Consider the following 14459-nt stretch of genomic DNA (forward strand, 5'->3'; position numbering starts at 1 on the left):
CAGCTGGTCACCTCCCATTCATTTACCACAATGCACGTGTGCTGAAGTTAAAAGAGAACAACTTGGGTCTTGTTTTTGTCGTGTCCGAGTCCAGCTGGATGAGGAACACGAGCAGTTATGATCCGACAAACCACGAAACAAACAAAATTTCTCTTTGAATGTGACAGATTTTGCCCCCCTCCTTTTAAAATCCTGGTCAGACTATTGTGTAACGGACCCCCCATGAGAGCGAGTCGCGGGATGTGCTGCCATGTTGGAGGAGTGCCATTAGCATGAGTGGCTGTAATGTCATCGCTTCTTCTTCCTGACAACAAAATTTCTGTGCTTGGATACAGGGTGAGGGGTGGTGTTGGTGGTGGGGTCAGATTACCCAGTAAACAAGCTGGAGAGGTCATCAGACGGGGTTCAGTTTTATAATTTTACAATCTATTAAAGGGTTGCTTCACCAAAGTACAAAAACAAAACTGCCCGCTATTTTTATCGAGCTGTGCAGATGCAACAGTTTTGTTTGTCCAGGTTTTGAGAAAATCCACCTCCAACTAGAGCTGTGTGAACAAGAATCATGATTTTCTTGCTCAGAATTGAAATGAATAGATTTTTTCCAATATGTTTATTGCTCTAATTTACCTGTTGTTGACGTCTGTGTGGTCGGGCAGTAAGGATATTCTGCCGACTCTCTCCTGGCCTTTACAGCTTCGTCACATTGTGGTTTGTCAGCTGGGTTTTCTTCTGGATTCATTTTGTCGGTTTGTGTAGCGGTGCGTTGTCGTTTGCTGAGGGAGGAGGTTGGAACGTTTGTTTTGATGCAGCTGAATCGTCATTTAGAAATGAGATCATGTTTTTAATATGATTAATCGTGCAGCCCTACGTCCAACCCCGTACAATGGAGGTAAATGGGATTTCATTTGTGGTGCTCACAGCTAGAAATGATCTAAACTGATCGCCTGGATTGATCAGCACTGATACCTCAACATGATGCTTATGGGTTTGACTTGAGGGGTCAATAGATTTTACAGCTGGTAACAACAGATTCCCTGAGGAAGTACTTTAGAAGTAGAAGTGATTTAGACAGTATGTGAATTGGTAAAACCTGGTTTGGGGGTTATGGTTAAAAAATCAAGTATAAGCCACAATACAACTGTAATGTTGATCAACGGAAAATTAATCTGCAGCTGTTTTGTTCCGTTTTCATTGTTTGTCTGGGGTTGACAGCACAAGATAAAAAGGAATAAATGCAAAGGAAAATGGAGATAAACACAACACAATGAGGTAGTATACAGAGAAGTAATGACACAAAATTATAATAATAGTTATGTTTAATGTATATTTAGTGTTTTGTTTTTAAATTTAAGCACATTAAGGGGATTTACTGCTTTTCCTTGTTTTGATTGCGTGTGGTGAATATCTTTGGATTTCAGGCTGTTGATGGAGGAAAAGAAGCTTTTGGATCATGTGACCTTTGGTTCTGGGGTTAATTTGAACATCATTCGTCACTATTCTCTTACATCTAATGGACCAAACGATTAACTGAGTAAATATTCAGTAGATTAATCAATATTGAGACTGATTTAAGTTTAATTTGAGGTAGTTGCAGCCCTGATCCAGATGCTTCAGTAGAAATAGTCGAACCAACCCTTCAACCCTTTTCCCACACGGACGTTTATTTCCAGGCTGTCGTATTACACAGTTTAGTGCTCGCAGTAGCAGAACCTGGTGCAGGATCTTTCAGGTCTCCCCCTCCTGCCCCCCTTTCCCTCGTGGCTCAGAGCGAAATGACAACAGGCCTTATTAAGTGGACCGGGGGCTAACAGCGAGCAGCGAGCCTCTGAACGCCGGCCAGGCCAGGCCGCCCCGTGCCCTTGGCGCACAACTCACGGCTCATGGAACAAATTAGTGCTCGCTTCCCTCACCTGCTTACTGTGCTGAAACGCCAGAGAGAAAGAGGAAAGAGAGGGAGGAAGGGAGAGAGAGAGAGAGAGTCCTCACCTCTCCTCACCCAAGGCCTCCATGACAGGACAGCGTGGCTCAGGGTTCGCTGTCCATCAAGGACTCCTGAGTCGTCCAATTCTCTGAGTGGTGCCGGGAAAAAAAAAGGGGGGGGTTGCAGCTCAGGGATCGATTGGAAGGCTCGATGAGAATGAATCAATCCCTTGGAATCTCTCCTGCTTTTATTTCCAGGCTACTTTTTTTTTTTGCCACGATCGCATCAGAATAAAAAAAAACCTGACTAAACTGAAACATGTGATTGACGCAACACTTTCCAGCTCCTTGTTCTTCTTGAAAAGAAAAAAAGGTTCATATTAAGAGTGAGCTTGCACAAAACTTCCCTGATTTCTTGATTAAAAAAAACCGTCTCAGCACCTGTCTTGAGAAAGCTTTTCTGGCTAAAATATTGTATTTTCGAGGAGAGAGGAGAGAGAGTGTTGGCCTGTTTATTCATGCAGATTTATCACTGCTGTTCCAGTTGTTTGAACGTGAACTTTCCCCCCCTTTTTGCTGTGAAATAAACAATGTCACAGGAGCGTATAAAGGACACGTAGGAGGCAGCAGCTTGTTGAAAACTCAGACCGGGCCTGTTCAAAGTCGTATTCTGTACCACGAGACCTCTGGAGATGGTGTGTGACTCTTTGATGAAATGGAATAATCTTGGCTGAGGTTTCACTGTAGGGCTTGTAAATCAGGCCCTAAATGGCCGCCTGACAAGTGAACACCAAGAGAGTGCAGGTAGCAGCTCCTCACTCCATTTGCCTCTTTGGTTTATTAAGGTTTCATTGAACAAATAGCCCGGTGAAAAGCTTCCAGATATTGGAAATGCAGCTGGATGTGGCTTCCTCAGCAGATGGCTGCCGTACAGTCGCCAACATGGTAATTGGGAAATTCTTCTGTCGCCAGGCTCCAGTGTTATCTTTTGGCCTCTCTCGTGTGAATTTACGTCATTTTTTACGCCATCCACCCAAGAATTTCACTCATTTTCCTCACTTAGGTTGCGCTGCGAATGAGCACAGTGACTTTCAACGTTCCTTGACACAAAAATTTGACGTTAAGTGTTGGAATGTCGACCAACCAGACGCTGTTGTGATGTTTGGGGATGAGACTGGGAAAACAAAGGAAACTCTCTCTGAACAGGACTCAAAATCATGATGTCTGGACAAGAATTCCTCTTGGTTTACTGTTGAATTTTACGTCTTAATAATAGAAAAGCTTGTCGTACAAACGCGATGTTTTCAGAGTTGATCGCTGAACTTTTCGTCTCTGACTTTTCTCAGACCTTATTTTGTTTTTTTAACTTGAATTTTGCTCTTGAAATCAACAACAAAACACTATATACATGACTCTTGGTCTTGGAAGATGTAGCTATACTAACATATAAGAGTACTCCATTACAAAATGTGGATTACTCCCTAAAGCTAAATCAGTATTATCAGCAAAATGCATCAAAAGTAAAAGTCACAAGTCAATTCTGGCAGAATTGGCCCCTTCTAGAGTGTTGGGACTGCAACTGAGGATTATTCATTATTCAATTAATCTACTGTTTGTTTTCTGCTAGAAATGAGTGAAAAATCCACTTATAAATATCCAAAAGTTCTTTAAATTGCTAGTTTCATCCAACCAAACCCTAAACATTTTTAATTAATAAAGATTTGAAAGAGCAAATTCTCACATTTGAGAAGCAGGAATCAGAGATTCTCTGGTGTTTTTGTTTTAAAAATGTCTTAAATGATTAATTAATTGTCATTAATTGACCGAGTCTACTGTTTATTCAGTGTTTTATTTGATTTTATTGTTAGCATTATTACTGAATTAAGAGGCAAGTGACATGTTAATACTGAAGCTTTGTACTTTTAGGTCGTTAAAACTATAATAATACATCATTTTTATGAGCTGACCTTCATCTAGCAGTAAATAAGTATTTTTATATTAAAATGAAACAAATGATTTTAATGTAATGTGTTTACCTAGAATTAAATTTATGTTTCAGAGGCAGATGGAGGAAAATGACAACCATTATTGAAGAAAGATCGGATTTGCCCCTTTTAGTTTAAAACTTTTTTTTAGTCCAGAATACACAGCCATTTCCACTTCTATAAGCATCATTTACTGTTGTTTTTATAGCACAACATGATTCACAGTGAGAAAAATAAGACAGTAGGAGATGAAACTGACTTCACCCAAAACAAGTCATGCTCTCCTCCTGTGAACAGACCGGACAGAGGCAGCACCACACGGCCGTTATGCTTTTTATAAGCTGACCGGAAAAAGCTTTTAATTGACATGAGGGGAAGCCACGAAGTGGTCTGGTCATTCCCAATTACAGTCATCTCCACCCGTTAGCCCTGCAGTCGCTACCGACCAAATAGGTGCCTAATGACCTAGCTAAATGTAATTAGACCTTAATGGCTTCGAGGTAGGACAGGACATCTAGCCTAATTTGAGGGCAGCACTTAATGAGACCAGTTGGAGACTGGGAGTAAGTCGTGCATTTGTCATGTAAGCAACTTTTTTTCCCTCTTGCTGCTGGAGTTTACACAAAGTGAGCGTAAATTTGGGTGGACGATTTTTCTGTTTTTCATCTTACAACAGGACTTGTTCACATTTGATTGTAGTTGCATGGCCAGGAGCGCATACGGACATGCTAACTCTGCGATGCTCTCCGATGCTGAGTTTACAAATAATTTTCAATGTTTTACTTTGGGAAAACAATGTGGTATGTCCTGGTCCAATCCTTTAAGGTTTGATACCCAGCCTCTAATTAAAAAATGATCTGTTTGCATGAGTCTGACAAATTGTTTCTTGTCTGTGTTGCAGAAATGTGAGTTCAACATGGATAACCTGAGCAAGCCAGAGCTGCTCACCCTGCTGAGTATCATGGAGGGAGAGCTGGAGGCCCGAGACCTGGTCATAGAGGCCTTGAGGGTGAGTCCAGACAACACCTACACACTTTTAAGCTAAACCATCGCCATCGCAGCCTTTGTCGGGTTAATTGAATGCAACCCATTCGGAGCAGACTGTCTTTTGTGGAGTGGCTTGCGATGAGATGATTAGCTATAATTGTGGCCTAGAATTGAGTTGGTATCACTTGCTTTAATGACAGATGAACGGTCATGAATGCTGCTAAATGAATGTGATATCATAAAATCTGAGTTGGTGGCTTTATCCCAGAAATGTGCAGAACACTGGTGTGACCGCGATGAAAGACTCTGCCCCACTGTTTCTTTCTTTGCTTTGTAATTACCCGCTGATAAGCCGCTTCCCTAATTGCCTTTGTTGGATGGGAGCTGACTGAGCGACTGGTTACCACTCTGTTTCCTGCCAGAAAGGCCAGTGTGATCAAATCCTCGCATCCATCCAACACCACCTGCTTAACTAGCACTAATGATGAGGTGATTGAAGCTGGTTCTGTCTCCTGTTGTACCTCAGTTACTATTGAAAACCAATGAGAAAGGTGCTGGTTGAGTAAAAGGTGGAATTGTTTTTATTTGCCAATGGAAATCTGACCTTGAGAAAGGAAAGGACGGAAAGTTCTGAGCACTGTAAACATGTATTTAGTGAATTTTGAAGGTGATAGCCTACCTTTATGTAGAAGTCTGGCGACTAGCCATAGCAGCTGAGACATAAGCAATTTACAAACTTTTTTGTGACAATGCTTGTTGTGATCGTGTAGATCTGTAAGCTTCAGTAACATACATGTTTCTAACTACAGTAGAGCTGCAGTGATTAGGTGATCGTCAGAAAATGAATGAATCGTCAACTAATTTGAGAATTGATAAATTGTTTTAGTTGCTTTTGAAGCATTGAAGAGTCATTGGTACCAGCCTCTTAATTGTGAGAGATTTGATGTTTTTTTTGGTTGTACATCACATTAAATTGATTATATTTGGGTTTTGGACTTTTGTTCGGACAAAAAAAGGCACTTGAATACATCTCCTTGGATTGTTGTAAATTACAACAGGCATTTTTCATTATTTTACATTAAACAGATCAATCAGTTCATTGAGAAATAACTAAAAACTGGTCTGCAGGTGGACGACATGGCGTTTTATCATAGTCTGCTCTCGGTGTGGTATGTTGGACACTTCATTTAGACAGAAATGAGGGATAAGTTGCTGTTATTGCTTTCAAACTGATATGAATCTGTTTCTACTTCGGTATCTGACCATTGTCATTGGTATCTACACTCAACTGACATTTTATTAGGAACACGTAGCTAAAACTGATGTAGTCTATTACAACAATCCTGCAATGCAACGATCCAAACCTTCCTTAAGGTTATAATGTTGAGGTTATATCAAGGTTTTGTCCACCCCATTCAGATCAGTGAGGGAAGGCTAAACAACAGACTCAATCAACACTTGTTCAACACAGTCCCAACACAAACTGAACATCATAACCTTCATGAATGGAGGATTTATTGCATGATTGTTGTATCAGACTGTATGACACATTAGTTTTTAGCCAGGTGTTCCCAGCTGAGCGTACGTATCGAACGCTTTCTATAATGACAGGACAATGAAGGTTGAGATGAGTTTAAATGGATGACGAATTGATCTGTGGTCACTGAATACTGATGCTTGCATGGATGATGACTCTGCGGCGTCCCAGAGAACCTGTCTCACCCCCCTCGCGCTGGAGGCCGCCGGCTCTCCGCAGGGGCAGGAATGCCAAGTTATTTCCGAACGAACCCTCTGCAGGTCCTTCTTTCTCTCTCTCTCTGCAGCTCTGTATGTAGGTCGCCTTGGCTTGTCCACGCTCTACTTTAAGACTGTTTTAATAGGCTCTTGATGTGCAGCTCATTCAGTGTCGGGACTACGGGAGAGAGGAGAGATTTCTTTTATGGCTTTGTAGGTGATTTCTCCGAAACGACATGTAGAGCTTTAGTGTCTTGTCCTGTTTCACTCTATACACATGCTGTGGGGATCAAACTGGTGACCTTTTGGTTGTGTGACAGCCTTTCACAGCCATCACTGTTGCTGCTGGGTTGGCAAGCTGCTCATCTTACAGATATTTTGTTCGGTTTTCTTGATACTGAGCCTATTGTGTGGCTTCGCAGTCCTCGATCTTGCTGATCTTAGTGACTGTCTTCCTCACTCGGCATCAGCTTCAGACAGTAATTTGAATCTTTATCCTTTGCAGCCTACTTCCTCCGTCTGCCCTGTTTCGTCTATCGTCTCTGCAGCCTCCCTTTCTTTAAATTTAGGACAGCCTGTGCCCCAATGTCACCTTTTCCCTGTCCCTTTGTGTTTTTTGGTATTGGTTGTTTTTTCCGTTCCACCCCTCACCGACAGTTCACCCATGTTTTCCGCTGGCATTAAGAGTCCCCGCAGGCCCCCTGTTTTTTCCCCTGTGGATGGATATCCTATCCAGGTTTCAATGAAATAAGCCTCCTCTCTGCTTTGCCCTCATGGCTCTCGCAAAACACAATGAGCCTGTTTGTTCTATTGCAGATAAGCCCCATCCGAGAGAGAGAGAGAGAGAGGGAGGGAAGCAGACAGGGGTGAGGAAGGGGGAGATAAAATAAAAAAAGAGACAGAGTTAAGAAAGATAGATCTAGAAGTGAGAGGCTCAGATCGTCGGTTCGAATCAGAGCAAATGGGATTGAAGGTGGGTGAGATGCAGAAAGAGAGAGGGTGAAAAATGAAGGTCTGATATCGTCTCTGACAAAGCAGGACAGCGTGACAGAGGGGATTAAGCCAGCTCCCCCACCCAGTTCTCTCTCTAAAACTTCCCCCTTGCCTCCCCAATAGCCTGAAGAAAAGCATCATCTTGCCACCAGCAGCAGGACTATCAATTTCACTGGACAGTGACGCCCCTTTTTTATAAAATCGAACCACAAATAAAGCTAACCAGCCTTGTTATCCAAAGCCTACACAGGGAACTGAACCCTCTACAACTACCCATTTTTCCCATCAAACCACTTCAAAGGCTTGACCCAAACTTTACTACGGCTTGGCACAACCAACGCCGATTGTTTGTGGCGTTCGGGTGCTATTAAGAGGCTTTGGTGCTGCAGATTAATTAGCGTGTGGCTAAAGCTGGCTGAGCTGCCGTATCAGGTTTCATCCCGGAGAAAAAAGAAAGGAGGCCGTAAGCAGATTAGCCAAACGACAGCGATATCACATGATTACCGTAGCTGACGGCTACACACAAGTCAGGCATTCTTCTGCGCCAAGAGGCTGCATCTCTACCCCGTCCTCAGAGCAGGAAACAAACTCTTTTATTTGCATCGACGATCTACGGAGGGTAAAGTCCATTTCTAGAATAGTGTAGCTCCTTTCAACGGTAGATCTTGGCCGAGCGATGGCTGAGTCACAGTGCATAAAGTTGATGGCCAGAACCAGGATTAAGTGTTTGGCTGACAGCCAGTGGTAATTTCGCACCAACACAAAGGAACTGTTTTACAAAGACACTATGTGTAAAGCCTCTTTGGAGGAATGGAAGAAGAAAATCTCAAGGTCATTAAAGCTCTTGGCCACTAGCCACCACAGACACTGGTAGAAAACTAGTAGATTGTTAGTGGCCTTTGTAGCCCAAAGTCACAGACTTAACCAAATCTTAAAGCTGCATTAATTAATTTTTGACCTCAGTAACCCAACCAGTTAACATGTAAGCAAACGAACGACATTCTTGCGTATTATATACAACATCTGGCAGACACAGAGCAGCATGAGAAATCACATCTCTGTTCTCCTGACACATGCAAAGCCGGATTTATACTCCATCAAAAGGGCTTGTTGGATGGTCGAATAACTTTCAGAAACCTACTCCCCCCACAACATCGGATTAGGGGCGCCTGTGTCCGACCATCCCTGTAACTTCCAAATCCACTTCACGGCGTGATTAGTTAGCTGTGTAGAAGTGAGAGGGGAGTTCAGCCCTTTGTTCTAGATCTTTTATTAATTTGGTGAATGATTATTTGTGGCACTTTTCATACGAACGATCAAGGGTCGTCCTGGAGCAACTGTCTGAAAATGTGCGCCCATGTTTTACTAGCTCTTCTTTGGTCTCCACCGAGTCCTCAGAGAAAAACATCTGGCTCTTCAGGTGCTACATGTTGAAATTTCTTTGCTTGCTACTTGCTTTGGTACTTGCTAACGTTGAAACATGTGCCTACAGTTGCATAGAGAAGAGTTGTGGAAAGCTTTGACATATGGCCTGTGTGCAGCGATAGAGCCGAAACAATGAGTTAAGAAAAGTTAAGAAAAAGTCACATAGAGCTGCAGTTTGTTGTTGCAAATCAAGGATTTGTACAGAACGAGGCAGTAACATCACCAGGTCAGCAGCTCCTGTTTTTTGAAGAACTTAAATATGCTAAAAATCATGCACACTCTCTACTGAGAGTTTGTGAAATGGTTTCTAACTGGTGGGCAGTTATGTTCCATGAGCTTTAGTCTCAGCGGGAGAATTATTGTACAGACGGAGGTGTCCAGATTGGACGTCTGTGCCTTTGTGAAAATGACTTGATGGGATGATTTTTTTTTATGTTGGCAAGGACTGATCAGTGGGAGGCCAATGAAAAAGCAGCTTAGTGACCAGCCAGTTCGACTAGCTGTAGACGACTGTTAGAGTGCTCTAACAGTTATTGTGTTACACTGCCTCTATACCTGCTCATTAAGGAGCAGTTTATTTTCCAGTGTGTTTCCAAGCTTTGTGTTTTCTTACTCAAATCCTGGTAGCAGCGTTATATCAAAGCCATTTTGTTGAGATTGAGAAATGTTAAATGAGTGAAAGTTATTGTCACCCCCATGCTTTGGTGAATATTTGCATGAAGTTCAGTTTTTCTTGTAGAGCTGCAGTAATTAGTTGATATCAGCAACTGTTTTATAACCAAATAATGTCTTTTTAAAGCAAAAATGTCAAATATTTGCAGGTTCCAGCCTCTTAATGTGAGGATTTGATGCTTTTCTTTGTTGCATGTGATGATAAACTGAGTAAGACATTCAAGATGTCACCTTGAGCATTTTTCACAATTTTCTGACTTTTTTTTTTTTTACATAATTGATGATCGTCAGTTGCAGCCCTGTTGTCTTGACTTCCTCACGTTGCAGAAATGAAGGTACCACTGTGGTGGTTGCTGTGGCAGCTGCGTGCCTGAAATGTGCTTTTCACTCCTGAATAAACCATACCCAACACATGATGGATTTTTGTGAATCCAGATGGGCGGTCGGTGTTTCTGCCCACCAGCGTCCCGGCCTCATGCGGACCAAGCCTCCTCGGGGGGAGTCATGTGATCCACCATATGACTAAGAGGAGCCCGTGGAGCTGTTGTCAGCGCCGGGCTCGTACATGCTTAGTGCAACACAACACATGCCCCGAGCCGTCAGGCTTTCTCCAGCGTCACGTTATCTCTCGACCATCTAGCTATTTAAGGCATGCCCTGTTGCTGGGCTTTTCCATCTCTCCCCCTCCCCACACTCGCTCAGCAGCGTTTGTCTTCTTCTACATCTTTGTTCGTCTCTTTTTGTTCCCATGAATCTTTGTATTCTGCTCTTTCTTTCTCTCTCTTTGTTTCTATCTCTGTTCTTATCTCTTTGGACAGACACTGTGGCAGCTCATTACTCATCATTACTGTCTCCCTCTCCTCTTTCCACATAAATCTTTTGAATTCCTCTCTTGCTGTATCTCCCTCTCTTTCTTTTGGGGGCTGCACATTTAATCCAAAATATATTTTAAAATCACAGTGCTCTCCCTGAGCCACGAGAAGAGAGAGGGGATGCTTTAGAGAAAGCTTCCCATGACAAAGTTCAATCATCTCCTGTGCAAAATTTGCTACCCCACAAATCAGTTTTTTATTCAAGCTTAACAAAACACAGAGCAATTTTATCATCATCCCCACCTGACCCATCTCTTTTAGGAGGATTTCTAGATATTGGAAGATGAAATTGGAATAAGAAAAAGCCCTTCAACCAAGAAAAGTAATTATTTTTTTTCTGTCTGTACGCTGGCATCATTGTCAGTCAGGAGCACTATCTATTTTTGCCAAGTAAATCTTTGCTTTTAGACGTTTTGGAACATTGATTGGTTTGAAAACACAACACAATGAACACATTATCATCACTGTGCGAAACGTCTTAAAATGCAAGTTATTCTCAATTCAGGACGGAGTTGAGAGACAGTCAAGGTTCATGTTTCTGTTCATCTTTCCTCCTCTTTTTCCATGATTCACACTTCTTTGATTAACCCTCGCTCTCTCTCCGGATACACAACACACACACACAAAAGCCAATCAGCATCCTGCTCTGATCGGGTTGGCTGCCTAGCAACCAGACCCCCCAACCCGGACCCTCCTTCACAAGCTCGCAGTCTCGTGTTTCACCGCCACCCACTGACATGCCACTTAGGAATGAGGCTAAAAAGACTCAGAGTCCATCTTCACCACCACCAACCCCCACCCCTCCATTTCAGGGAAGGTGGTATCACCCGGACGTCTCCTGAGAGCCCATTTCTTCTGACAGTCCTCCATTTTTTTTTCTTTTTCTTTGGTGGGGTGGTTTTTCAAGTGCTGTCAGTCAATACAGAAGACGGGTCCATTCCCAGGAGGGTGGAGGGGGTGGTGGGACTGTCTCAGAGTTGAAAGAGCATGTCTGAGTGTGTGTGCATGTATAATGGATGTAGGACTTATTTGAATCTGTCAGTTATTTTCATTTTGGATTAATCAATTAAGTGTTCAGACTGTAAAATGAAAATATCAGAAAATAGAGAAACAAAATGCAAAATGGTTTTATCTAGAGCTGCAGTGATCAGTCAATTAATCAATTAGTTGAATAAATCTGCAGCTAATTTGATAACCAGTTAATCACATTAGTAATTTTTCAAGTAGAAAATTCCAAATATTTACAGCTTAGTTTCTCAGATGTTGTGATTTGCTTCTTTTCTTTGTTATACCTGAGTATTTTGGTGCTTTGGGAAATCAAAATTTGGAGAAAAATCTTTAGTTGCAGTCCTTGTTTCTTGTGTCTTTACTGTTTCATATAAGTCGCACAATAATGACGCAAACAAACTTAACCCATCGAGACAGTGGTATTCCTGCAGACACAGCTGTTCACTCACTACCAGACTCCATTGACAAAAACAGGAATTTTACCAGGCAGAACACAGGAGCTGCTGGAATACCACACTAATTGTGTTATTGTGTAACTTTCAGTGGTAGAAGAAGTATTCAGATCCTTTACAGAAGTAAAAATACAACACAAGAATACAAACAAGTGAACAGATCGAGGCAGTGCAGCTCCTGTGTTCTGCTCGGTAAATTTCTTGTTTTTGTCAATGGAGTCTGGTGCTGATATATGTGATGTTTCTGGTTAAATAAAAAGGATCTTCCTCTCAAATAAAAAGCTCTTTCTCTGTAGGAATCCTCTCTGTAATGTTGTCAGACACCTATACTAACAATCTGAGCCTGTCCACTGTAGTGGACGTACTTTGACGTGGACAGTTGTCCATTGGATTACGTTGCAGCGGCTGTGATTGTATGTAGCTGTTAGTCCTTTCATCTATATAGTGTTTCAGTTTGTTACTGTCTCCACCCCAACAAAGATGGTCGTGGTTTAACTCCATTAATATGTCCAACTCAACAAAGGCTTTTCCATAATTTACCCTTTCTCCTCGCTCTCTGAAGAACCGTCCCTGTTTTTTTAGACCCACCTCGACGTCCTTAAAGCCTCGCTGCATGTGAAACTGGCCTTTCGGATTCTTTATGTGCTTTCTTGACCACTAATTGTATGTATTTAAGTTTTTTTTTTTCCCCCTGTCTGTGCACTTGGTGGTCCAGTTGTTGTGTATTTGCGTGTACAGTGTGCGCACACGAAAAAATCCTCACTGTGAAATGAAGCGATTGCTGAAGTGCTTAGGAAGTAGGTCATAGCAACCATCCTTCTCTCTCCCTCTCCCTCTTAATCCTCTCTCCCTCACTGTATCCCCCCTCCTCCCCCCTTTATATAGGTCTATATTTCACTCTCCAGCCTCCCTCCCTCCCTCTCTCCTCATCCTTTACATAATTATATAACATATGCTGCTTGATGGAGGCTTTTATCTTAAGTGCCTCACGGTGCTACGAGTGCATACGTCTTGCCGGTGGGAGTCGAACCCTCAACCCTGGCAGCGATCGGTGCTTTGCTGTGTCTGTTTCCCTACACGGGGAGTGTGGGATGTATGTGTTTGTGTTTCTGGGTCAAAGATAAAATCGAACATGGAAGGAATGAAGTGATTTTCCTCCCAACTCAAGTCGATATCTTTAATTTTTTTTGTCCAAAAATATTCAGAAAAAGATATAAAATTTAAAAAAGGCAGCAAATACTCACAGTTAATTTATATAATATCCTGTAATTGAGGACCAGCTTTACTTTTCGTGGCTCTGGAAGAAAAAAGGTTTTACCATCCCTGTTTTTGCTCATAAGGATTCAGTCTCCGGTCGTTCTGGTTTTCCGATCTGTCACGTCTCAATTAGCGAGGACGAGATAACTCGTCTCTGCTTTAGCCTGGATTTGTCAGTCAAGCTGCGGTTTTACCTTAATGATTTGACAGAAACAGCTGTAAGTGAGCTGCTCGTTCAGGGTCGGTGTCGGACGAGTTCAAATCCACATTCAGCCGACGTCGATCGTTTTCTCAGGCAGCGCTGACTCGCAATTTTCATTTACCTGAAACAGAAAAACCACAAAAGTTTTTAACTTCACACTTTCTGCAGAATCAGTCAAAGAGTTGAACATGAAGGAAAGGAGAGCTCTTTAACTCATCTCCTCCTGCCTCAGGACACCTGCTTCCTTATCAATCACAAACTTATCAATCACTCCTCAATCACTCATGACTGAAGAAGTGGAATGGAATTAATGGGAGTATATGGGAATCACATGAATATATGGAATTAATGGGAATGTATGGGAACAAAATTACAGTTTAGCCTATAACAGGCAACTCAAATGTATTTGTAAAAAAAACATCTTGCAGCATAATCTACATTTACATTTCTTTTTCTACTTTTCTTGGGGGGGTTGGGGAATCATAGGGAATATATTTATTTAATTCAACATTATGTTTTTTGTTGTTCGATGAAAGCTTAATTTACTCCATAGAAAGTTTCTGGAAATGTATTTTCTGCTCCCTTGCAACCCTAAATATTACTGCATCATATTTGTAGGGATTTCTCCACCATTATAAGGCTTAGGTTCAGCACCCAGGAGATTTTGGGCACCACTTAAGCCGAATTAACACACAGAGAGCACCAGAAATAAAAGACTTTCCCCTGATCTGATGGTTGGAGCTGGTCCCTGGTTGACTTTTGCTTTTTGGGTTTTGTTTACGTATTATCCACTCTAGCTTTTTTTGTAACGATTTTTAACTGAAAAGCCACCAAAACCCTTTGTCTTAGGAAGAGGAGTTTGGATGTTTCTCTCCCTCTCCTAACATGATTTCTTCTTTACGTTTATTTATTTATACCATTAGTTGTCAGTTTATTAGGGACGGCAATAATA

At 42.0% G+C, this 14459-nt stretch overlaps 1 protein-coding gene across 1 annotated transcript in view; it reads left to right on the forward strand.

Moving 5' to 3' along the window:
* cttnbp2 (cortactin binding protein 2) overlaps positions 1-14459 on the forward strand; it is an 85395-nt gene that overhangs the window by 1764 nt on the left and 69172 nt on the right. The window contains 1 exon segment of the mRNA XM_018692362.2: positions 4807-4914. Coding sequence (XP_018547878.1) covers positions 4807-4914 — 108 coding nt within the window.

This window comes from Lates calcarifer, linkage group LG10, assembly GCF_001640805.2.
Source record: "Lates calcarifer isolate ASB-BC8 linkage group LG10, TLL_Latcal_v3, whole genome shotgun sequence".
NCBI classification, from domain to species: Eukaryota; Metazoa; Chordata; class Actinopteri; family Centropomidae; genus Lates; species Lates calcarifer.